This window comes from Vanacampus margaritifer, chromosome 2, assembly GCF_051991255.1.
Source record: "Vanacampus margaritifer isolate UIUO_Vmar chromosome 2, RoL_Vmar_1.0, whole genome shotgun sequence".
Classification (NCBI taxonomy): Eukaryota; Metazoa; Chordata; class Actinopteri; order Syngnathiformes; family Syngnathidae; genus Vanacampus; species Vanacampus margaritifer.
The window spans coordinates 50,786,864-50,812,614 of record NC_135433.1 but is presented as its reverse complement, the minus strand read 5'-3'; the positions used below and the strand labels follow the sequence as shown (position 1 = coordinate 50,812,614).

The following is a 25,751-nucleotide window of genomic DNA, read 5'->3' as shown; positions in this document are numbered from 1 at the left end:
CTTCCTTCTTCATTTTCTTGTCTTCCCCTTTTCAAGATAGATATGTGCTGGAAATGTGCGTATGGTTAGGTGTTGTTCTACGTGGGTTGTGGCTGAAATGGAAACTATAGTAATGTACTGTATGATGTGGCGCGCAATTAAAAATATGAACTTGCGAATTACATTTAGTCAGCATTTGTTTGTATCTACGAATGTCTGTAACTCAGGGAGGTACAGTACGATGTTTGTCCTGCATTTCATTCCAAAGCCGCAAAAAAATTATTAGGCCTTAAGTCACATTGTAGTATAGGAAAGTATAAGACTTAGTGCAAGTAAATAATAATAATAATAATATATTTTTTATTTTGGTGGGGAAACTCCCCCCAAAAAAACACAGATAAACTTCCAATATACACATTTCCACAAAGAATGAGGGCTTGCTCACCCCCATAAAACCCAAAACAAAGAAAAATAAATATTTAAAAAGAAATACAAATAATTTGTGGATGCCAAGCTACACCACCACCCCCACCACACACACACATACACATACACACACACACACACACGCACACACACACACACACACACACACACACACACACACGCACACACACACACACACACACACACACACACACACACACACGCACACACACACACACAAATAAATACATAAATAAATATTTGTTTGGTGGAAAATTAATCATGGGGCCTGTCAGATTGTGGCCGCAGGCCTAGCTAATTATCTTTTCCTTGGTCATGTCAATCATCATTTGTTGCTAGGCAATATTTGCTATTTGTGCACTATAGGCCAATGTAGACATGGCTGTCAATTGTAGTACTAGCTACAACCACAAGGCTGTTGGAATGGCAAGCAAGGGCCAAATGTGCTGTTTGGGACAGGAAGTCAAGAAGGCACAAACTTGTTGTGAGGCATTTAATTTATACACTGTATATTGTTGCCCTCTTATCATAAATCATGTGGACAAAAGCCAAAAGGTACACCTCTAAATTAAATCATTTAATCAATCATGGATTGGGGGAGTTCCCATTAAAACTAAATTCTCAATCTTACCAAGAAATTGTGGGCAATTATATGATTCCATATTTGCAACCGTTTTGGGAAGTCTTTTCTTTCAGGTGCACAAAATAACGTCTATTATGGGATGTTTGGATAATATTGGTGTGAAAGAACATGAGAGCCGTGACCTAAAATCCATCAAACATCTTTGGGATGAACTCGAACAAAGATTCTTTCTGAATGGACAAAAAAAAAATCCCCATTGACATATTCTAAAATGTACGTATGTCCATCCAAGAGTTGAAGAGTTGCATACAAAGTAGATTAATAAGGACATGATTGTGTCAATTACCCGTTGGCTCTCGTCCCGGGAGCGCCAATAGTTCTACAAAAGGAGAGCTAAAACGCATGCTGAGAAAACATTTAACAACGTGGAGCATTCTGGAGATGGATGTGGAGCATGTTTGCTCATAAACCAGAGGAAGAGTTTTTAAAATCAACAGCGTTGCAGATTACAAGTCACGCCGTGAGTCTTGAAAGTCAAAACAACAAGAGCTCCTTTTAAAAACAGTGCATTCTTTCTTTCCTCAACAAGCTTGTTGCATGACAGCAACTCACAGAAAGAAGAAACACCAGTTTGGACATGAAGTAAGGAGCCTCTTGGGGCCCCGAGACGCCATACAACACAGAACCAGTCTCCTTTTGAAAGAGAATTCCCCAATTTGGTTCAACATCCAACCACAAGGATTTGAAGACATTAAGATCTCTTTCTCTCTCCCAGTCTTTGTCCGTGGGACTGACCGCTGGGACCACTGTCACGCTGATTGTGTTGCCCGCCTCCTCTTTGGGTCGACAGGTCTGGCCCCGCCAGGCCCACTCACCATCTGTCTCTCATTTGAAATCCTTACCATTGGCTCATGTGATGAGTGGAGCAAAGTATGATGTCATAGATCCTTACAGATGATTCTCCATTCGCACCCCTCTCTTGTTCTTCCCCCTTTCTCTCTTGCCCATCATTGTGTGCCAGTACCAAGGCATAGGCAACCACTACTATTAAATTTAATGTAAGAACATAACATTCACTCGATGCCACAGAGAAGATGAGAACACAATCATAAAAACAACTGCATGTGTTGCTATTGTGGCGGTTTGTTGAGATCTCTATTAATGACTACAATAGTTGTTTCCCCTTTGGGTTCGAACATTACCACTTTCAGATGTGCTGTGTAAATAGTCCGACCCAAAACAACAAATTGGATTTAATAATAAAGATTACATGAGAATAGGAGTAGTTGTAGTGAAGAAAAAAACGAGAGTAAGTATTTGGAAAAAATTGATTCCAGGTGAAAGCAAACATAAAACCTGCACTGGTTGATAGAAAACAGGTGTGAAGCAGGTTGGGGAACATTTCTTGGTCTCCCAATAGGGTTGAAAGTCACACACCCTTGAAAATCCCATCAGCAGCAGAGTGCCAGTTAGATGGACTGCCGAGTCTCAGTCATCTAGAACATGCCGAAGCTTGACTGCGGCTCGGGGCTGCTGCAGTGGAAAAGTCAAACAATGTGGCCGGCAGCCGCTTAGTGAGTGGAAAGGCAGTCACCAGTGACCTTCGCATCACTGGAGGAACAGTCAATGTCAAGCATCTTTGCTTTCTTTTCTGCTTTATATACGTGTCTGTTTATGTGATTTACAACATCGAGGCAGACGGTACTTTCTGTTCAAAATCTTTATGGACTGAATTTCTAGGTGCTGCTGAGGCGTTGAAGGGGTCTGCTATGGTGACCTCAGTACTACGTCTGTGCTTTTTGAAGATCATGTGGTTCTGTTGGCTTCATGTCGTGTTCTTCAACTTTGGCTGGAGCAGGTTGCGGTAGGGTGACCAACTGCTAATAAGCCCATGGGGGGACAAGGGGTATGTTTCTGAGGGACAATGTGGGACACTCCTCAGCAATGCAGCGGCCCCTCCCCGTGGGCAGACTCACTGATGGTGGTTTACCCATTTCTAGCACATATATCAGGGCTGCACACATTTTTTTGCCAGGAACGCAGTAGCTCCTAACTTAAAATGTTAGGACCACAGGAAGAAAATTACATTTTAATAAATTAACTCGCAAAGTAAATATTCACATTTCACAGCAAGTGTCTACACATCATACACCATAAACTGGTTAGGCGAAATCCCATGCACCCTCGAGTACCCTGCCAAGGGTGTAGAGCTGGTCCACTGTTCCACGGCCGGGACAAAAATCACACTGCTCCTCCTGAATCCGAGATTCGACTTCCCGATGGACCCTCCTCTCCAGCACCCCTGAATAGACCTTACCAGGGAGACTGAGAATGTGTGATCCCTCTATAGCTGGAACACAAAAAAGGGGGACCACCACCCCGGTTTGCCAATCCAGTGGCACTGTCCCCGATGTCCACGCGATGTTGTAGAGACGTGTCAACCATGACAGCCCCATAATCATCCAGAGGCTTTAGGAACTCCGGGCGGATCTCATCTACCCCCGAGGCCCTGCCATCGAGGAGCTTTCCAACCACCTCAGTGACTTCGACCCCAGAGATAGGGGAGCCCACCACAGAGTCCCCAGACTCTGCTTCCTCGAAGGAAGGCGTGTCGGTAGAATTGAGGAGGTCTTCAAAGTATTCTCCCCACTGACTCACGACGTCCCGATTAGAAGTCAGTGGCACCCCATCTCCACTATACACAGTGTTAATGGTGCACTGCTTTTCTCTCCTGAGACACCGGATGGTGGACCAGAATTTTTTCTAAGCCATGGCCTCACCGAACTCCTCCCATGTCCGAATTTTTGCCTCAGCGACCGCCGAAGCTGCATTCCGCTTGGCCAGCCGGTACCTGTCAGCTGCCTCTGGAGTCCCACAGGCCAGAAAGGCCCAATAGGACTCCTTCAGCTTGACGGCATCCCTTGCTGGTGTCCACCAGGATTGCCGCCATGACAGGCACCGACCACCTCACGGCCACAGCTCCGATCGGCCGCCTCAAAAATGGAGGCACGGAACATGGCCCACTCGGACTCAATAGCCGCGTTTCCACCGCAGGAACTTCGGGGTAAATTTACGGGGCCAGCCCCATATGTGCGGGTCTCCATTGCAGGAGCCTTCCCAACCGGGCCACATTTACAGGAACTTACGGGGACAAGCGAAGGTCCTACACGAGGGTAGGTACTCCGCTGGCCCGATAAACTCTGGATCGGGCTTTCGTGCTGATTGGCTGAAAATGATTTAGTATAAAAAAGTATCTTACTTTCATGCACGACGATGATGCATTCTCGGCTTAAGTCTCTTCCACTAAAACAATTATCTTAATAATCCTTTGCCTATTTTCGTTCCACTCTACTGTTAGCCTTTTCAAATTCTTCATCTAGACGTCATCTCCTCTCACTCAAACATCCATCCACGCCAAGTACATGAAAAAAAGCAGAAAAAACGGCAACCGCCACAAATTTTTCTCTTTCCTTGTTCTCATTTTTGCGGCGCCGTGCTTGGGTGACGTCACAGAAACCGTCGCAAGGCGATTACGTGTCGATTGAAACTCGGAACTTGTGAGTCAGCCTTTTCAAATTCTTCATCTAAATGCCGTCTCCTCTCACTCAAACCATCCATCCACGTCAAGTACATAAAATAAAAAGCTGAGAAAAACAGCAACCACCTAAAGTTTTTCTCTTTCCTTGTTTCCTCTCCTCCTGCTTGGGTGACGTCATGGCAGAAACTGTCGCACGCCGTTTACGTGTTGATCGAAACTCGTGACGTCACGAAATGGGTCGTACTCAGAGAGACAGTGGTTGTACTGGAGAGAGAACCTCCAAATTAGAGAACACGGTCCTCAATCAGGAAAGAGTGGATTGCCTTTTCCAGGTCGGTGATGAAATCCTGCTCCAAGTGGAGGAGTTCACGTACCTTGCTCTGTCAACACACCCATGTGGGTTGGATATCGGCTGGTGAATGGGTCCCATCTGGGCTGCCCAGCTGGGTCCCAGTTAGTATTAGCCAGGGATTTCATAGTGGCACCATGTGGGCAAGCCCAGTTGGGCTCAAGGTGGGCCTCATATCTAGCTAAAACCTACATTGGCTTAAAGGTAGGTCTCATATGGGCCCTAGCTAATACCCACATGGGTATGGAATGGACTGGTGAATGCGCCCCACCTTGGCTGCCCAGCTGGGTCCCAGCCAAACATAGCAATACATTATAAAAAACAATCAATACAGCAAAAAGTTGACTCATAAAATTTGAACCAGGGTCAAGACACCTTTTTAATTTATTAATTTTTTTTAAGTCAAGACACCTTAATCACTGAGCTATACAAGGACACAACAAATTTCAAGTTTTACATTTAACATGAAATCGGCCTATCACTGATCACATTTTAACCATCAAGTTTTTGGGGAAGTCTCTTCTGTAAGTGAAAATTTCTCCCAGTTTACTGAAAAATCTGAAAAACATGACTTTTTAAGAAGGTGTCAATATCAAATTGAAATATATATATTTTTGCGCATTTATTTAAAAAAGAAAATCTTACTTAATTGTAAAGAAATATAGGCCAGATAGTAAGCTCTATCACGCATGCTGTTTCTGTACAAAATTTGAATATTTTGGAGTGAAGCCCAGCCAGAGCCCACTTATTGACCATACTTAACTCATTGAATACCAGCCATTTTCAATGGAGCAATCCGCTTCAATACTAGTCATTTTACTGGATTTTGACTGATTTCACAAGGCCCACAGAATATTGTGTTCTATTGCTATATGAACATGGAATATACCAATAGATTAGACTCTCTTCTTTCAACATAAAAAAGAAGTGTATTTCTATCTTTCTCCATTCTTTAGTTATCAGCGTTAGAATATAGCCAAGTTTTGTCGAAATTCCAATTCCTGAGGAAAAAAACGTAAAAAAATTGTGTTTCTCTTCTTCTGCAACAAGATCTTTGCGTTATACTGGCTGATCTTATACTTGCTGCCACCTGCTGGCCGTTTCGTTTCAATAAGATTGCAGTCAAGCCTATTCCTTCAGTCAGAAGCTGTGCCAGCCCCTCCTGTACACTCGTGCATAAATAAAAGCTTATGACGTATTTATACGTCATGTGTACGCGGCGACTATGACGCTTATGACGTATTGATACGTCATATGTATTGAGAGAGTTAATATCGCCCATCTACTACCCACCTACTGCCCAACTGGGGCCCAACAACAAAGCCCACTCCAAGCCCATGCCCAGTGAAAGTCCAACTCGACCAAGAGGTCCCCATATGGGCATCAACTGTACGTGTTCGCTGGGTTGGGGTCCTGTTCATGAGCGAGGGACCGGCCAAAATAATTTTCCTCTGAATGGTGTCGGTTCTCACACGTAGAGACAGGTTTAGATTCTCCGTCATCTGTGAGGGGATCAAAATCAAACCGCTGCTTCTCCAAATTGGGAGAAGTTAGATGAGGTGGCTCGGGCATCTGATAAGGATGCTTCCTGGACACCTTCCTGGCGAGGTTTTGTGGGCACGTGCCACCACGAGAAACCCCAGGATGACCCAAGAGGCACTGGAGAGACTCAGTCGCCTGGGAATAATTTGGGAGTGTCCTGGAAGAGCTGGATGAAGTGGCTAAGGAGAGGGCAGTCCTGGCTTCTCTGCTAAAACTGCTGCCCCCACTACTTGGCAGTAAATTATATGACTACTGTATATATAAACACAAAGAATTATGAAGTATTCAAAACATTGTAGGAGTCGGAGTGAAAGCGTGATGTCAAATTCATGGCAGCCTTTTGTTAGTATCCCAACAAGCTGCTCGTGATCACAAATCTTCATTCATAATCATGATGTTGGCAGCAGCTGAATTAACTGTAGAACTCCCACAAGTCAGCAAAAATATTGTCTGTCAATTTAAAGAATGTTGCAACCAACTTCCTTCATTGTGTTGCAAAATAGGGACCCAAAATGTAATGGCGAATCCATATCAGAATCTTAAACAGTGGAAAAAATGCAATGTGTGAGACTCGCCAAGCCAAGCTCTGGATTAAGACATAATAAAGTATGCCTATGGTCTAAATTGCTGTTTATTCAATGCAGTAAATACCTGGGGAAAAAACAGATGCAATGTTGATCTCACCTGAATGTTTTCAGTCTACTGCAAAAATGAAAAAAATGGCTTGACTGTTTCAAAGCTTTTGAAGGGCACTGTGCATGAAAAAAAAAACATTGAAATAATCCATTAAATGAATTAAAGGAAGGAGGAAAACCAGAGGCAGAATTGCTGTCATCTTTAATAAACATTTTGAATACAAAGAAACCATTTGGCCACTTATATTATCATAACAATTCAAATGAAAAGAAATATGGAATGAGAAAACAGGACTTCTCAAGTGAGCTTTTTCTTTTTTTCTTCACCCGGTTCAAAAAGACAAAAAAAACCTTCTCTAACCACTTCAATTGTTAAGAAAGGCAAAGAAAAAGAAAAAAAACGTATGTAAAACAATTACATAATACCGTTACATGATGTCCATATTGTATTGTGTTAGTGGCTTGGCTCTGTTTTTTTTTCCAGGATAAAAAAGTATGGCAGAAAATTATCATTAAAATACTGAACATACTGTATATTTATAAAAAGCTATGTAAATATCAAACGCGTTAAAGTTCAGCCTGCATTCTTGTGAGCCCCCCTGGTCCACAATAAAGGCTGAGAGTTTCAGCAACAACAACAACAACAATGACAAGAGACCATTCAGTATTTGCTGTACATGCTGCAAACCATGTCTTAAATCAATATAGCCAACAAGAACAATGCTTCCAAAAACTGGCATTCACTCTGTCGCCTCCAGTCGTCCTTCAACATAAGCATGTCTGACTTGGGTCAAAAGATTTTCTGTACACAAATGACTGCTAAACAAAGAAATGCATTTTGTGGATTTGTTTTCAAGTCCGTGTGTTACAGCCCAGTGTCCTCTGGGTAATGGCATGCTTTCTAGATTTGGTTGTTTCCCTGAGCACATAATTCAAGACAGAAAGAAGCCGTTCGGAACCAGCAAGAGTTTTGACAGCATATTAAAAATGTCATGTGCTATGATGGCATTTTGCGGATTGAAACCACTTCATAGTATTGATTTGTCATTTTGTATTCCTCATCTATCGTTTTTGCTGCAAACAACTGTGCAGTGAAACAACATTTTAAATTGTAACACAAATTCAACACTGCAGTGAACTTACAAAAAAGATCAATCTTTTATGGATGGAAAATGATTGGCAAGAGATCTCCATCTCAATTTATGCACCATTGATTATATGTGGCTTGTGACTCACAACTATGTGTTGGGCCTCATCCTTTGTCTGTCCAGTCGTGTGCCCGTGACAGTTCAAACAGTTTCTTGTTTATTTTCTGTTCTACAAGCTACATTTTACTTTATAGCCGAAATGGACACGCACGTCTTTGTGTACGTGTGGATCCTAGAGCCTTTGTAGAAAGTCTGTCTGGATGGGGGTTAAGAGGGAAAATCCAGCGTGGCATCAGGACCACCTAGGGTGTGCACAGATTGAGCTTCTTTGGAAAGTGTGAAGAAGGGCAGGCTCGGAATGATTAATTGGCCGGAGGAGGGACACGCTTTGGGGCTCAGCTTCAGAGCCCAAACCTGCTCTTCTGCTACACTGCCACCCCACACAACCAGCTCAGTGTCAGTGCTGTTTGCACAATAAACACTTGTACTCTGTGACACTTTTTAAGCTACGGTTCCTTCATTTTTGGGTTAGCAAGACCATTATTGCTTTTACCTGTGAAAATTGAAAGCATATTTTTGATACTCTACTCCAGGGGTGGCCAAACTTCTTAGTTTGAGGGCCATATACAAGAAAATGGAAGGACGTAAGGGCCACTTTCAAATTATTTGACGTGAATTCATTAAACTGTAAATTGTTTACATTTTCTAATTAAGTTGTATAAACAGCTTTCTGTTTAAGATATATATCCTTAATAAATATGGTCAAGATTTTGGGGTGGCCAACGGCCCTGTATCCAATTCGACTAGATCCACCTCTGCACTGAACAGCAGTCAAAATCCCATCTCCAGAACCAAAATGAGCCAATTGTAGTAAGTTGACCATTTTAAAGCAGTTACTTGAGGATCCGTAATTTGATACCGTCATAAATCCTTGACCTTCTCACAAAACAGAAGGTGGATGAAACTCTTTGTTGCTTTTATCTTTATTCACCACAGTATTTTGAAGAGAAACTGTCCTATTATTTAAGTCATAAATTGTTGGCATATTAAAAAAAAAAAAAGATCTACAGTATACTGTATATGGCCTCTATTTAGTGATACCGTCCCTTCTAGCCTTATGGGCCATGTCAAAATGTCATAATTTTTAATATTTGCCACAGGCCGCAGAAAAATGGATGGCGGGCCGCAAATGGCCCTCGGGCCGTAGTTTTGACACCATGCTCTATTCTGTGCATATTTAAATTTGTTGAGAATGTGACTTATCGGTTAGATAATTAATATAAATGATTAAAAAAATAAAATAATAAAATAAAAGGCAAAGTGCAAAACAATCCCAGAAACTAGGAGCTAAACTGAGGAAAACTGGTAACAAACTCACCACACATGCGACAATCAACATGACATGACATTCAACAATGAGCAGAAATTGAATGACGACACAGAAGAAAATAAATACACAGATGAATGACAAAGATATGAAAAGAACATAAATAGGGAAAGGAGCTGATTGGCTGACATGAGGAGCAATGCTGATGAGACCGGGTTGAAGAGCTCAAAGTACAGTCTACAAGTCTAACTGTGCACATGCCTGGAGTTTTTCTTCTTTTTGCATTTTGCTCTAATATAGAAGAGGGCGTTTGCACCATTGTGGGATGGAACACAGCCGACCAATCAAAGCGGTTCCCCTCATGATGATGGAAAAAAAAAGTCCCGTTGCTCTTTTATGGATTTCTACATCTGCTAGTCTTCTATATGCATCTCAAAAATATCCCAGTGACCAGCTCTTCTTTGGGAGAGAGCATTGGTGGTCCGTTTATTTGGTACCTAGGACTTGAGTGAAGCCTTACCCAATTTGATCAACCTCCGCTGTGATGGCCATTCTCAGTCTCATGAGTGTGGCATTACAGTCTCATCAGTGATCACATCCAGTGTTTAACAGTAGATCAGCCCAGCTTCACTCTCACAGCAACAGACAACAGAAGTGTCTCTATCTGAGGCAGTTTCCTCTTTCAGGAAAACCTTAACTGCTGACGTAAACCCCATAGAACGTTTTGATTGCGTTTGCGCTTATTTACACAGACATCGAGGCCCAATTTCTCGTGATAGAGAGTTGGAGATAACGCAGGGTGTCTGGTTCCCACTTCAGCCCACCACTGGGAAAAATAATGACCTCAGACGGAGCACCGAGACAATACATGGAGTGTCTGGGTTCTGTTTTACAAGGTTTTTATATTGTCGAGTGTCAGGATTACACCTGAAAAAAATTAACACAGTATCAGCCACCCATCATGCTGAGGACACTAATGGATGAAGACGTGACCGCGACGCTGGGTGAACTTTTAATACTTAACATAAGTAGAATCAGTAGCAACGTAACAATCAGCACAGAACTGGCCATGGTTGAACTGCTTACAAAGCAAATTATTAGCATAACATTTTCTGCTTCATGTAAGGTGCGGATGCATAACATGGCAGGACTTACCATTTCTGACTTCGGGTTGTGGGCATTTGGTTGGAAAATATTACTTTATTTCCCACTACTTTAGAGCAGCAAATTGAAAATAATAATTTTAGGCCCCTTAGTGAGTCATTGCAGTCAGAACCTTTCTCCCTATTATGGCAGCCCCGGAAAGGACTCCCATTATATGGCAAGGGTGAACATTGATTAAAAGTGTGAGAAAAAAACCTAAACTTTAGTCTCACCGTCATCAAAATGTCATTTGCTCATCTTTGGCACATTTGTGGAAATTGGTTGTTGTGTGATCCTGCTAACTGACAAACCAATGACATTCAAAAAAATAAGTTTTCATTTAGTACATTTGTATGGAAGCGTATTGCATTCACTTGAAAAAAAGCCCTTCCTGTTTTTCTGACAATTTATTTGGGGAAGCTTTGTTTTTTTGAGTATTTATTATTTTTTTCTGCTTTTCAGAATATTTTTTTCTGTTTTACAGATTTTTTTTTCTGTTAAAAAATATTCTGAAAAACAGGCTGAACAAAAAATATTCAGAAAAACAGGAGGAAAAATTACTCAGAAGAACAGGGAAAAAAATATTCAAAAAAACTTTAAAACAATTATTATTCCGAAAAACAGCTGGTGTTCTTTTTTTTGGAGTTTTATTTTTATTTTTATTTTTTACCTCTGAACTCCAAATGACTTGTTGCAGACTCGCTAATAGCGGAAGCGGACACTTTCCCGCATATCTCCATATGCAATAAGATGGTCATGTTTACTTACTGGCTCTCAATAAAGGAATGAATGTGTATACTAAAAATATTTTTTTTTCTCTAATCTCTGAGTGAAAACCCTTGTTTAAATTATTCATAAAAAACGAAAAAAAATATTCAGAAAAACAGAAAAAAAATATTTTATAAAACAGGGAAAAAATACTCTGTCAAGTTCCCCCCCAAAATTGTCAGAAAAACAGGACTTTTTTGGTGTATGCAATACGCTTCCGTACATTTGCACTTGGTGGAGTAATGAATGGAGATAATGTTTGTGTTCAAATGGATTGGTTTTTGGATGTGTATGTCTTAGTCAGGTAAAAAAAAACAAAAAAACTACACAACTAATTTCCAAAAACAATGCTGGAGGGCCGTGACAGAAAAAGTTTTGTTGCAGATCCAGGAATGTTTCAGTTATCATTCTGGAAACTGCTACAGACATGTAATGGAACGGAACCAAATTAAGCTCAATTTAGGACCAGGCACAAACTTAGCGTAGGCTTAACTCGCTCATCTAATTTCCACAATTACAATCCTTTCTTCATTTTTAGATGATACTTTATGAGTAAATACATCTGTTTTTCTTATTCTGATGACATCATCAGAGGATATTTACTTACTGTTTCAATTTTGGAATGCTCCCCTAACAAAACCTTATGTGGAAAATACGTGTAGTGATGCTCAGGGAGGCCTCATGCTGTAAACGACCTCAATGGGCTAGGTAGCCTTTTATTTCCTCTTTAATAATGTTGACGGGTCACCGCAAAGGTTGCCAGAAGCTGCTGTGATTCAGGAAGAACCAAGCCTTTTCCTTTTCAGCTTGTAGCAACGTCCTGGAGGCCACCTAGCAACCAGCACAAACTTTGGGAGCAAAGTGAATTGAATACCATTGTGATGTCAACTCAGTGTTTCCAGAAAAACAATCGGCCACCATTAACTTTTTCCTTCCTATCTGGAGACCATGTGGCCGTCGTGTTCAGTCTGTCATCCTCTTTTAAGTCACATTTCAACTCCCTCAGTTTTTTTTTTTGTGCTACAATGTGTGAGCTCAGAGAAAGTCAACATACCATAGTCACAGATCACATCTTTGTATGTATCTAATCACCCTCGATTAATCTTTCTGTCCTCGGTGCTCACTGTCTCTCTCCATTGGCCTCCGAGTGAATATAAAATGGAAAAGAAACGCTAAAACTCGGCGTATAGGGTTAATGCACATATAGGAGACATTTTTGACATAGGGATCTGGCTTGTTTGAAATAGATCCATGGAGCAAAGAGCAGAAAAGCATAATAAACATGCCGCCACAATGTGGATTTTCATCGCAGCGTTATGATTTACAGCCCAGTGGCTTCCTACCTCCTTCTCCCCTTTTCTTCTACACAGGGGAGCACAGCGCGTGCCGGAGTGTTATAATAACCTCCCTGCTCAGTGGGAAACATTTGGACCTGCGCCGAACATTGAGCAGAAAAGTCTCACAGATGCTTGGGGCAGGTTTAGTCCTTAGAGACGACCCCTCGCACCTTAACACTGCACTCAGGTCAGATATACAGCCAAAACAAACCGCCTAGATGGAAAACTCCTCAGGTTAGCAGTTGTAAGCTTAAAAAAAAACTGTTAGACAAGAAACCAAAATTTAAAGACAATTCGCAGATAACTTGGACAAAAAAAGTAACATTCACACTGTAAGACAATTTAGCGAATGCCAAACTGCCAAAATGTAACCTGCGAGAGCTTAAACGGCCTGATTGTCTTAATAATAATACTGCATCAGATTTATATAGCGCTTTTCTAGACACTCAAAGATGCTTTACAATAGAATGGATACATTATCAATGCACTCACACATCCACACTGTGGTGGCGGTAAGCTACTTAAGTAGCCTCAGCTGGACTCGGGCAGGCTGACAGTGGCGTGGCTGCCAATGTACACCTACGGCCCCGCTGACCACCACCAAACATTCGCACCTTCCATACACCAGTGTAAGTAGCACTGGAGGTAATGTGTGTGAAGTGCCTTGCCCAAGGACACAACAACACATGACTTGGGGAGAGCGGGGATCGAACAGCCGACCTTCTGGTTACTGAGCGACCGTCTCTACACCCTGAGCCATGGCTACATATCCACATCAGCATGTTCTTCCCAACGTGGAATCAAAAAATACCAACAATGATCCCAAAATGTCCAGAAACAAGTAAAAATGATGTGGATGAAGGCAGAATTATGTTGAAAAGAAAATTGATTTAATTCATGAAATAAACATAGGACAGAGACCTGACATTGCTGCATTGGGAATGTCGGTCGCACAGGCGCATCAATAAAAAGTGATGGTGAGACAACCTCCAGGCAACAATTCATTCTGTCTCAAACTACACTGCATAATTAATAGGAAGCCTTGGAAAATAAAACAATAAACATGAAAAAAAAGGAGAATAGAAGCCGATAATGCCACACAGAATGTAGGTGTAGGTGCACCCTTCATGCTTCATGCAGTACATACCAAAAAATAAGCTTGAGTATGCTTACATTTGTGATCTGATTAATATATCCACCTCAGTGTGTGCGCTCACTTTAACGTGGAGAATCATTGTGTGTGCACGCAGGTAGCGAAGGGTGCATTGTAAAATTGGAATCAGAAGATCTATTGAATATGCGTCATGTCAGGAGTCGTACTAAGACTAACAATTCTGTCGACTATGGACATTAGTGCACCTATAATTCCCCCCGTTTGCATTTTTTGAACAATGTCATCAGCTGTATGTCAGTAACACTACTTAAATGGCACTTTTTTTATATATATATATATATAACTCTTGGCTTTGGAGCAAGTGGGATTTTCTTGGCTTTTTTTTATGCCAGATACCCTAACTCAGGGGTGCTCAAGTTCGGTCCTCGAGAGTGCCTACCTAGCCTGTTTTCCTTTTTTCCCTCCTGCAGCACAGCTGAATCTAATGATCAGCTAATCAGCAAGTTTTGCAGAAGCCTGATAACGATCCTGATCATGAATCAGGTGCGTTAGTGGAGAGAAACATGGAAAACAGGCTGGATAGGAGCTCTCGAGGACCGAACTTGAGCACCCCTGCCCTAACTGATGCAACTCAAACATTTTTTACCCAGCCTTGAGATGGGACACGGTTGGGTATTTGGACACAGGTCAGGAATCATACCTGCTTTGTATACACTGCCAAGATATTAACACATTTAAGAATTAGTCTACCTTTATTAATTCAAATCGCTTTATGCTGTTTTAAAAATATCAGTCAATATGCTCTCTGTATGTGCACTGCAACAGATTGAAATCCTGTTAAATTGTTTCAATGGGAAATAAAATAAAAATAATAAAGAGACGAGAAATAGGCAATTTGGCCATAACAACCCAGCAATAGTGCACAGTATGGATCAGACTTTTCATCACCTTTGCCATACATGAAAGGAAACACTGAGGAAGGAAAAGAGAGCATTCCTGTCAGTATGTTTCTACATCTAAACAACACGGGGGCAAGGCTAGCTCATTCATAAATACTGGACTGTATATAGGACAGTGGACACATTCTACAAAAACTTACATTTATATGAACAAAATATTAGAACACACTCCAAAACCAATGGTGGAGGCACGTAGTAGTCAGGGGTGGCCACGGCCTTGAGTGGTCACACATAGAGCGGTAGTCACATTTCATAGATGAATCTTTCCAAATAATAAAGTCAGCTGTTTGTTTCACCGTCTGGCCACAAGCAGGTCGTTACCGTGCCCCATAAACATTACCATCAGCTGAACTTAAATGGCATTGCCTAATGATGCATTGTGAGCACTCATGTCATTTTATGTGGCCAAATAACATCCACTAGCTGTTTATGTCGAGGCAGTGCATTCCGCCTTCGCCCGGCAACGGGGCCGTTTACAAGTGCACAAAAGCACAAGGCTGCTTGATTGCTCTGCTAATTGATCTCCACCAAAGATCACAGAGCTTTGCCTGGAAAGACGGGGAACGCCTCCCGTGACATCTCCAGTCAATGGAAAGCTTTCAGTTTGCCAGCATTCAACTACCAGGCTTGAGTTGGTGGCCTGAAGCTGACCATCTCAAAGGATGTTTTCAAGCATGACTTGTTACTACCATTGGAGGTGAGAAGTCAAGCAAAGCTACAGGATATTTAGTTTTTCTATGTGAGTGATACAACACAATATCAGATTTTTTTTTTTTTAAATGAAGCCTCATCTTCTAAAAAGCTCAAATAAACACTGACAGTGGGCAGCAGATTTCTCCAAGCAAACAATCTGGCCAAAGTTGAGATGTCTTTCAGATAGGCTTTCATCAATAAGGAAAACTCACTTTATTATCTGAGCTTATATCTTTTCATCATCTGGTCCCAGGGAAAAACAAAACAAACAACACACACACACACACATGCAGCTTCTCAGAGGTGAAAGGTGAGCTGAGTGATGGCTCATTACATTTCTCTGTTTGTTCTTGTGGTAGCAAAGCAGACACGACTACTCCCCACAGGGAAGAGCGGTGTTGCTGTGTGATTGGCAATGGTGACATCATTAGAATGATTAGTATATTTCCTTAAAGTTACAATATGGAACTTTTTTCCCAATAATAACTTTACAAAAAGCTTTTTATTTGATCATCTATGACTGAAATGCCTTCTAATTAGTAGAATAACATCTTAGCTGTTCACAATGGGTACTCCTGCAAGCCTCTGGCCAATAGTTTTCTGACTGGATTCGGGTTAGAATTTCCCGCGCCCTGTCTGCGGATGTGACGTAATGTGCGTGGTGTGCACGTGAAGAACGGTATGTGCATTTTAATTTTTCGCCAGCAGGTGGCAGTAGCGATTCGAAATGGAACATTCTACGTTCAGTAGCTTTAAAGAGACAAACAGATGCTCTTCAACCTCCACGTTGCCCTTTGCCCTTTGTGCCAGTTGTGATGTGGGCGGTAAGCTAAATCTGATTTCTCAATATCTGGATGGGGTTATTGATCGGACAGTCATCAGGAACTGTACTGTAATAGGCCCTTTTAAACACATACCCATAATCAGTCATGTCAGCATTATGCCCCCAACTGTAGATCAAAGTCACCAAAGATCCAATTCTTTCTGAATGATTAACTTGTGTTGAGGGATCTTAAGAGGGATTTTGACTCCCTGATCTGCTCGGGAAATGGCCAGGGTCAACAATTGTCAATGTACAATTAGCAGTACAAACCTCAAATCCTATGAAGTTGGAATGATGTGTAAGATAATGTTCAAACTGATGAACCTTGTTGTTTCGCAAATATTCTCTCATTTTAATTTGATACCTGCAACGCATTAAAAAAAACAAGCTGGGACAGTGGCAACAAAATGACTGGGAAAGTTGAGGAATGCTGACACCGTAATGGCATCAAAAAGAAGTTAACTGAGCGGTGTGAAAAAACGGAAGAAAAAGAAAACAGAAGAAAAAAAAACAGTCAAAGGAGAAACATTGGCACTTGTTGGTGATGGATAGTAGGCGGAATAAAATTCCATTTTATTTTATTTTTAGCAAGTTTGTTTGTTTTGCTAGCCAGCTCGCTAGCCTCAGGCATTTATTTTGTTATTTACAGATGTTAACCTTCCCTTGGCCAGTCCCTGGTTTAACTAGTAAAATATGTAAATTATTGTAGAAAATGCTTAAAAGTGGCAAATTTGTAATTGGGTACAAGCTTTAAAAAGACACTTCACATCACAATTTTTAATATAAAAACAGATTAGTTTTAATATTCTGTATTACTGCAATATTACTGTAATTAAAAAAATAGGAATATTCACTCCTGGTCTATTTGCTTGATAACCTAAGGAGCTATTTTAAGTTAGTTTGTTTTCCTTGTAGCACTTTAAAATTGAGTTTGTTTTGTTGTGTTTTATTTAAATTAAACATTTGTCTAAACACTCACAAGCTGTTTTATTTAGTGATGTAAAAATGACTGCCAACTTAAGATGTTTAATTTTAACTGCAGTATGTTTTGTTCATAAAGTCTTATAGAATGTGCTATCTTAAGAGACCATCTAAAGGGTTAAGAATCTCTTCATTGTAGTTTGGCAAGCTAGGGGCCCCCTAAACAGCATCTTGCCTAGTCAATGCACATAAAGCTGAACGTTACATTCATGTTTTGGAGCAACACATGTGGCCATCCAAGTAATGTCTTTTTCAAGGAGGCCCCTGCTTAATTTAAAATCATAGTACAATAAAATATCTTTTGGACGTGCATCCAACAGTTTGAGGTAATATTCTTTTCTGTTCCGAGGGAACAAAGGCCAGGTCCAGAAAAATGGAAACTGGTGCAATTGTAAAGGCCAAGTACATTTTCTTCCATTTTCGAGTCATCGGTCACATTCCCGTTTGTCAACAAGAGTACCTACACAATAAGCTCAATAGGTTGCCTATTGGACCTGATCCTTTAATCTTCCTTTGAAATGACTACAATCAATATGCTCTGATTAAGATATGCATTCATGTAGTTCTCTCTTATTTTGGTCAAAGATGATCTTATAACGTTTGGATTGGCACATTAATTTAGGCTTTATTTGTTTCCGAGATACCAACGCGACCGCCTCATTGCGTAAACCTACAACATTTCTGGCCAAGATTGAAATCAAACATTTTTTCTTTTCCTTCACTGTTTACATTTTTGCCTGCAGCGAAATCATCAAAATCGCTCCAATCTCTTGTAAAATGATTCATCATCTGGAGAGCGTGTTGCTCCTTTCTTGTTGTCCTCACACTCACCTACATCACAATATCTAAGCAGCTGCAGACATGCGTGGTTGAAATTCTTACGGAGAAACCTGCCGTATGGTGGCAGCAGGTCAAAATGTCTCCGGAGTCCATGCTGAAAAGTGTTAAGATCATGTCTCAAATATATTACTTTATTTATTAAAGATAAATTGAATGAACGTGTTTGTGTCACATGATTAAGCTAGTGCACACCCCATGCTTATTTTATTTTATTATTAGTTCAATCAAATGAATTATTTACTGTATTTATTCTTAGTAATTGAGGATGATATAGTTTGCTAATATATCCCAGAAAACCCTAGACCTTATGCAATTATGCCGCCTACGAACTGTGAGCACTAAATGGGTGATAAGATGCTGAGTAGCAGTTTTGAGGTCATGCCAACGACGGCATCATAACATCACCGTTACCTGCTAATTAACAAATAATTTTGAGAGTGACTTCAAGTTATAACTTACCTGTCCTGAATGAGATGCGCCCTAACCCAACCGTAAACATGACAAAAAGCATAAAAACACGATAACATACTGTTCCATGCTATGACTGACAAGTTTGCCCTACGTTCATAATTGAACCATGTAACCATTAACTCATTCACTGCCATAAATTCATTTAAAAAAAATATAAAAAAGTTAACTCACGATTAATCACAATTTTATATCTATTTCAAATGTACAATTAAAAAAAAATCGAGCTTTTCATACTCTTGTTAACAAAAGAGGAAAAAAATGTTAAACTAATAGAAATAGTTCAAATGTATTTTTGATGTTTTTAGCCGTCAATGGCAGTGAATGAGTTAATCATGGCAAATTAAATTAAACTAAATTAAAAACGTTGCAGATCGTCATATAAAGCATCACATGACTTCACCTCACTCTTGAGAGAACAAACTTAAAAGGCCACCCACATATACCTGACTAGTGTTATGTAAGCATTGTGTAATCTCCATGAGATGGTCAGTGAAATTCTTTTACGGTAAAATTCATGTGATCCAATTTCTCAAAAAGTTGAAGTTAAGATACATGACAAATCAAGCCTTCCAATGAGATGCACATTAAATGGGTCCTTATAATGTATGAACCAGTCAATGTGTTTGTATCTGAATTATGCAGTGTTGTCATTGTAATCTTCAGAAGGCAGAAAAGTCTTTCTAGGCCGGCAGCTCTGATTTAAGCATTTCATCAAACCCACAGTTAGAGTGACTTCACCCTATTGTGCATGGTGAAAGAATAATTGTTCCAGTAAAAACAGAATTCCATTCAGATTAATATGTTCGTACAAACACACTGCACACATCACAGATCATCATGTAGAGAAATCTTTCCCCATCATTGTTCTCTCGTCTCTGGATGGAGTGGAAGGGGGCGGGGGGGGGTTGGACGCCTCCACCAAAATGTGGGATTTGTCATTTCCATCCAATATGCACACCCACCCCGAGTGGCTCCTTCACTAAGCCTGATAGATGACCCTTGAACATAAATAGAATCGAATAGCATTGCTTCAAGCAGGCCCTTTACACCAAATCAAAGCAGAACCACAACACAATTGTGCTGTAGTACACATTTATCATCACATGCATAACTGATGAGAGTTGCAATTTTAAGCTACTACACTTTAAATTAAACTCCTTTTTATTGTGGGGTATACATTCCAGACCCATCTAGGTGAAAATCTGCGATGCCGAGAGACAAAAAAAAAAGGGTTTGCTTCTCCGATTTGCATTAAATACATTCTTTTACATATTAAAACACTTTTTTTTTTTAAACAATCATAATCAAATGACTCCATGTATTGTCATGTCTTTGTCTGTGCCTTTCTGTGCGAGTGTGCTTGCTCTCAAAGTGCTTGAAATGAAAAGCAAAACTTGCTTCATGTGCTTTATTTGTCAGTCCTACTTGACGTTTACTGTAAAACTGACACGCAAAAGAAAATTGTAAATTGCTTTTATGAACACCTAAAGGTTAACCGAGTCATATAATAGCAACTGAATTCTGCTAGCTTAAGGCTAACATAAAATACAAAATGCCACACACAGGCTAACATAAATTAGCGTTGATGTTACGGTAAGTATAAACCTTCAACAAACTGCTACTTTGACACACACGGAGCAGCATTACATTCAACTAAAACAAAATTAAATGTATTTAAATTTAAATATATTTAAAGACCAAAATATTCAGTCAAGCCATACATACAAAAGCTTGCATTGTGGAATATGTCCTGCCATTTGTTCAACCTTTACACAACTTTCTTTCTTTTTTAACAGAAACGGAACAAATGTTGCTAAAAAAAAAATCGTAGGGCAAACAAAAACCGATGTTCGACTGTATCTATGTTTAGATGGCACGTGCTCTGAGGTGGCATCGGGCTTATCGGCATTTACGTTATTGCCGCTGCTGGACAACTGTTGTGGTGACTGTGTGAGTGAGATAGTCCAGTGCTCACTACAAGGGCCTGGGGACAGCTGTAAAGATAGTATTTATTAATTGTCTGACACCCTCACACATAATTTGAAAAAACACATTTTTGGGTAGCAAAGTCTTCCCTTAAAAACAAACAGTTAAACTCTGTTTGTGTGTAAATATTTTTTAAATAGTATTTGTCTGCTATATGCCATCTCTGAATATTCATTTAGATTAAAATATAATACTTTCTTTCTTCAGTAGTGAACCAGGAGCGTTCCGATTATTCTCCATGAAAAATAGACGCCCCCCCCCCCCCCCCCCGCTTCCATTTCCCTCTCACACACTTCCTTTAAGTGGAGATAACATCTGGGATAAGAACGTGGTAAAGAGCAAAGAGGGAATGGGAGGAGGGAGCATGTGTGTGAATTCTTAAAAACCTTGTGTGTTCAATCAGCCCCAGGGAGGGAACCATCGGAGATAAGCTTGTGACAGCTGCCAAACACCTCTGTGTGAGTGTTTGAGTGAATGTGTGTGTATTAGTAATGGGCCCCATGTTTAAAGAGGGGTGTATGCATGAATCCCCGCCACCTGCCGGCTTGAGTCCCTTCTGGCAGGTGTGAGTCCGTTTGTATGTGATTCAGAGCCCTGATGATATTGGAGCACATGTGACGGAGTTATCAGCAGACAGCATCTCCATGCAATAACATTAAAAGACGTGAGGCACGCGGATGGGGAAGATTACTGAAATGCGAGGCAACGTGAGCTCTACTCATATGAACAGTAAAGACCGGAAATCAGGACAAAATGTGAAAACCTCACAGATTTTATGTCCATTGTGGAATAATGAATTAGGGATACAATATTAAAGAAACCTGTCAAATAATGACTGGCTTTGAACCACTTAATAGCTGGTTGATAACAATCTGACAATATTTTTTGAACAAGATCATCTAATAATGTTTAATAAGGAAGTTCTTTAAGGTGAATTTAAATGACTGAAAATTGTAGAATGGTCTCAGATCTTTGTGACAGTGGAAGAACCTTTTCCTGCCAGGGTTCAAAGGTTAAATTTGCAAGCAGGTGGCAGAGGCAAAGTGATCTGAACCAGGTCAGGCCATCTGTTTCAATAACAGCCCTCCGCCTCACTGTGATGAAATAAAGTCCCATTTTTACATACGCTGCGTGACAAAGTCACATTTTCCCAAAACAAACTGACGTCTTCTTACAGCTTGCTTTTTGTGTTCATGAACGCCAGAGGGTGCCGAGCTAGACTGCAAATAGTCAAGATAAAGCGTCTTGTCGGAGTGTTGATTGCTTGTCTCCCCGTCTCCCGCCGATCAGCCTGCCACTGCAACCTCCACGCTCGTCGCTGCCGATTCAACATGGAGCTGTACAAGCTGTCAGGGCGCAGGAGCGGAGGGGTGTGTCTCAACTGTCGTCACAACACGGCCGGCCGACATTGCCACTACTGCAAGGAAGGCTTCTACAGGGACATGACCAAGTCCATCTCACACCGGAGAGCTTGCAAAGGTAAATATATAAATAAATAAAGACACCGTAATACAAATACATCTTGCTATCGACTGAAGATGACATCACAGTTGCTCAGGGCTCAGGCAACAACCAATCAGAGCTCACCTGTTTTCTGAAGCTGAGCTGTGATTGGTTGTAACTTGAGTCCTGAGCAACTGTGATGTAATTTTCACTCGAGAGCAAGTGGTAAAATGGCCGCCTTCTGAGATGAATAAAAACTACCGGATTTTACTACTTAACTTGTATTCCACTTAAAATATTAACAATAATGCCATATTTACATTAGGGGGACTGAATAGAACATGTTGTCAAGAAAAAAGAAAAAAATGTGGGGTGGGGGGATAGGGGGGTGATTTCCACTTTAACAAGGAGCTCAACTGCAAAATTCACATTTGAAACAGAATGTCACACATGCACTGTCATCAGCAGACTACAACAAAGAGAAAGACTGGAAGAGTTACAGAAAGGCATACTACTGGATACCCTTGGAAATTTTAACTGATCAAACACCTGTTGTGAATTTCACCATTGATGGTTTGGTTGTAGCACCTCCAAAATCCAGCCGTTTTTTTTATCCATTTCATGGGTCGACCATCTCGCTATCGACTGAAGATGACATCACAGTTGCTCAGGGCTCAGGCAACGACCAATCAGAGCTCACCTGTTTTCTGAAGCAGAGCCACGATTGGTTGTTACCTGAACCCTGGGCAACTGTGATGTAATTTTCTGTTGACAGCAAGTGGCACAATGGCCGTCCCATTAGATTGATAAAAACGGATGAATTTTGCTGCTACTAATTCATATTCCACAAACAAAATATCAATCAGAATCCCATGTTTAGACCAGTGGTGGAACATATTATTGTAAAGAATATGTTTGGTTGGACTTGCCCTCTTTCAGTACATGCAGAAGAACGCCTTGTTGAATCCTGTGTTGAAAAGTCAACATTGTCATAAAAGGGGCTTTTGAGGTTGTCATTGCATATTAGACATTCAAAAATTCCAGTAAAATTCCAGTAAAATAATCCCTTTATTCACACACTGTTACCAGTCAATACTATACCGCCATGCTTGAGGTATTAAAGGAATTCTTTGGAAAGTTTGGAATAAAGGAGCCACCTGTCTCGGCACTGGTGAAGTGACCCGTACAAGCACAAAGCTATTTGGGGTCCCCTATGAATGACTGACAAGACAAAGATAACAAGCAGAAGCTGAGGTGTGAGCGGATTGTGGAACCAGCTCGCTAATCTATTCATACCTGCATGTAACACGTGCACACACATGAGTACACACAACATACTGACACATACCTCAAACTGCAGAAGATTATCAACAGGAAAGACAAAAAGGGAGCATCTGTGCTGACCAAAGCATTTCAGCGAAAAGGACATCACTTCAGCATGGAACGGAACATTTAAAAATTATTTTTCTAATGATAACATTGACATGGCTCCAAAAATGTTTAATTCATTCATATTTAGCCAATGTTAACGCTCTGTAATCTGTCGTTGCTAATGTTTCTGTGGATCTGTCGTTCTGCATGGTTTCATATTGATTTATTCTGACTGAAATGAAACGAAAGAGCTCTGTGATCGGGATTCAAAAAAAAACTAACTCTTAAATCCAAGCTCTTTTATAAACACAGTCCTGGGATCCGTTTACTGCATGTGGTAATGCTGTGTTGAACAAAAGCTTGATAGATCACCCACACTTAAATGGTCCTTTGCAGCATTGTTTCAGGCTGCCAGTCTAAACATTTTCACACATTTGCAGAGGAGTTAGACTGAGAGTGTTGGATCTGGCGTCGGGTTAATGCAAGAGGGGTTCTTGCTCAACCTGATGATGTAGCGACATCCATTGATGTTTGCAAAGTCTTTCTAAACAGCTGGATCAGTACCCAGACCCGCTCACTTCCGCGCCTCCTTCATCCAAACAGCCCGATTTCTGCCTTTCCTCCTCAAAATGGGCCAACGTAACATCAGTTAAACAACCAATTATTGTCCAATTCAGCCAACCATCCCACTGTTCTGTTGTTGGGCAGGAAATATAGTCACTGGCGTGCCAACACAGATCCGAGGAAGTCTGCTTTTATCCCTCAGGACTCCTCCTCTGCCTCACTTGACATGAGTTAAATGTATTGCACCAATGTGCCTAATGGATGCACGCTGTATGGGAGAAAACTCGACGTGCGAATCTCCAGTGGCAGTATGGAATGGCTCATGCTTTATTTTAGATTCTATATACACATTAACAACTTCATCCCTCATCAAGCGCATAGTAGACAAAACTCTTGGAGAATCACATTAGATATACTTGATGCTTTTTTTTTTTTGTTCTTCCAAAATATTAGAGGTTGAAGCCTTTAACTCATTCACTGCCATTGACGGCTATAGACGTCAAAAATTCATTTGAACTATTTCTATTAGTTTAACATTTTTTTCCCCAATTTTGCTAACAAGAGTATGAAAACCTAGAAAAAAATATTGTAAATTTAGAGCAGATATAAAATTTGTGATTAATCATTAGTTAACAAGTGAAGTAATGTGATTAATTACAATTAAGAAAAATTTATCGCCTGATGGGCCTAATTTAAAAAAATATATATATATATGGGGCGTTTAATCATAATTAATCGCATGATAATTTTATATCTGTTATAAATGTACAGTAAAAAAAATCTAGGTTTTCATTAAAAAAATAATGAAATGAAACTAATAGAAATAGTTCACATGATTTTTTTTTACGCGTATAGTCGTCAATGGCAGTGAATGAGTTCGAGTGGAAGTCAACCATAAACATTTCTTGACAATAATATGCTATATGAGACCTCACTTGTCTAAACATGACATTCTCATTAATATTACATTTGTTGAATATGATTTATGAAACAAAATTCATCCGTTTTTTATCCATCGCAAAGGGTGGCCATTTTGTCACTTGCTGTCGACTGAAGAAGACATCACAGTTGCTCAGGGCTCAGGCAACGACCAATCACAGCTAACCTGTTTTCTGAAGCTGCGGTATGATTGGTTGTTATCTGGGACCTGACCAACAGTGATGTCACCCCCCCAATGATGGATAAAAACGAATGAATTTTGCTGCTTAACTCATATTCCACTAACACAATGTTCACCAGAATGCCACATTTAGACTATTGTACTTACCCACTTATAAGTGGGCGCAGTCTTAGTCATACTGCATTATTCTGCCCCAACTCAACCATTTCCTCTATTATTTATCTTGTTTATCCTGTGAAAGGTGGACAACACCCTTGGCTGGTTTCCAGTCAATCCCCTGGCTCATATAGAGGCAGAGTAGGCAAACATGCTCACCTTCACATCATGAGTGGGAAATAAATCCACCATGCATGCACTGACGTTATGCCCCCTTCTGCCCAAATTCCTTATAGCCAATGGTTCCCTTCCCCTTTTTATTCAAGCCCAAATTAAATTTACCCAACAACAGCGTGGAGTCAGATTCTCCCCTTCCAATCAAATTCAGCAAAGGCTTATTATCAAATATGAAGATTATGCTAATTATCCTGGAGTGTGGGGAGGATCAATGATTATTTTTCCTCCTAAAAGTGCAAATGTTCTACCTGTTCAAT

The 25,751-nt window shown here is 40.5% G+C and overlaps 1 protein-coding gene across 2 annotated transcripts in view; it reads left to right on the top strand.

Moving 5' to 3' along the window:
* The window catches only part of ntn1b (netrin 1b), a 53,134-nt gene that overhangs the window by 5,929 nt on the left and 21,454 nt on the right, over nt 1-25,751 (top strand). For both annotated transcript variants that reach the window (XM_077559699.1, XM_077559698.1), the window contains exon 3: nt 21,954-22,142. In XM_077559699.1, the coding sequence (XP_077415825.1) occupies nt 21,954-22,142 (189 nt within the window). The remainder of the gene's footprint in view (nt 1-21,953; nt 22,143-25,751) is intronic.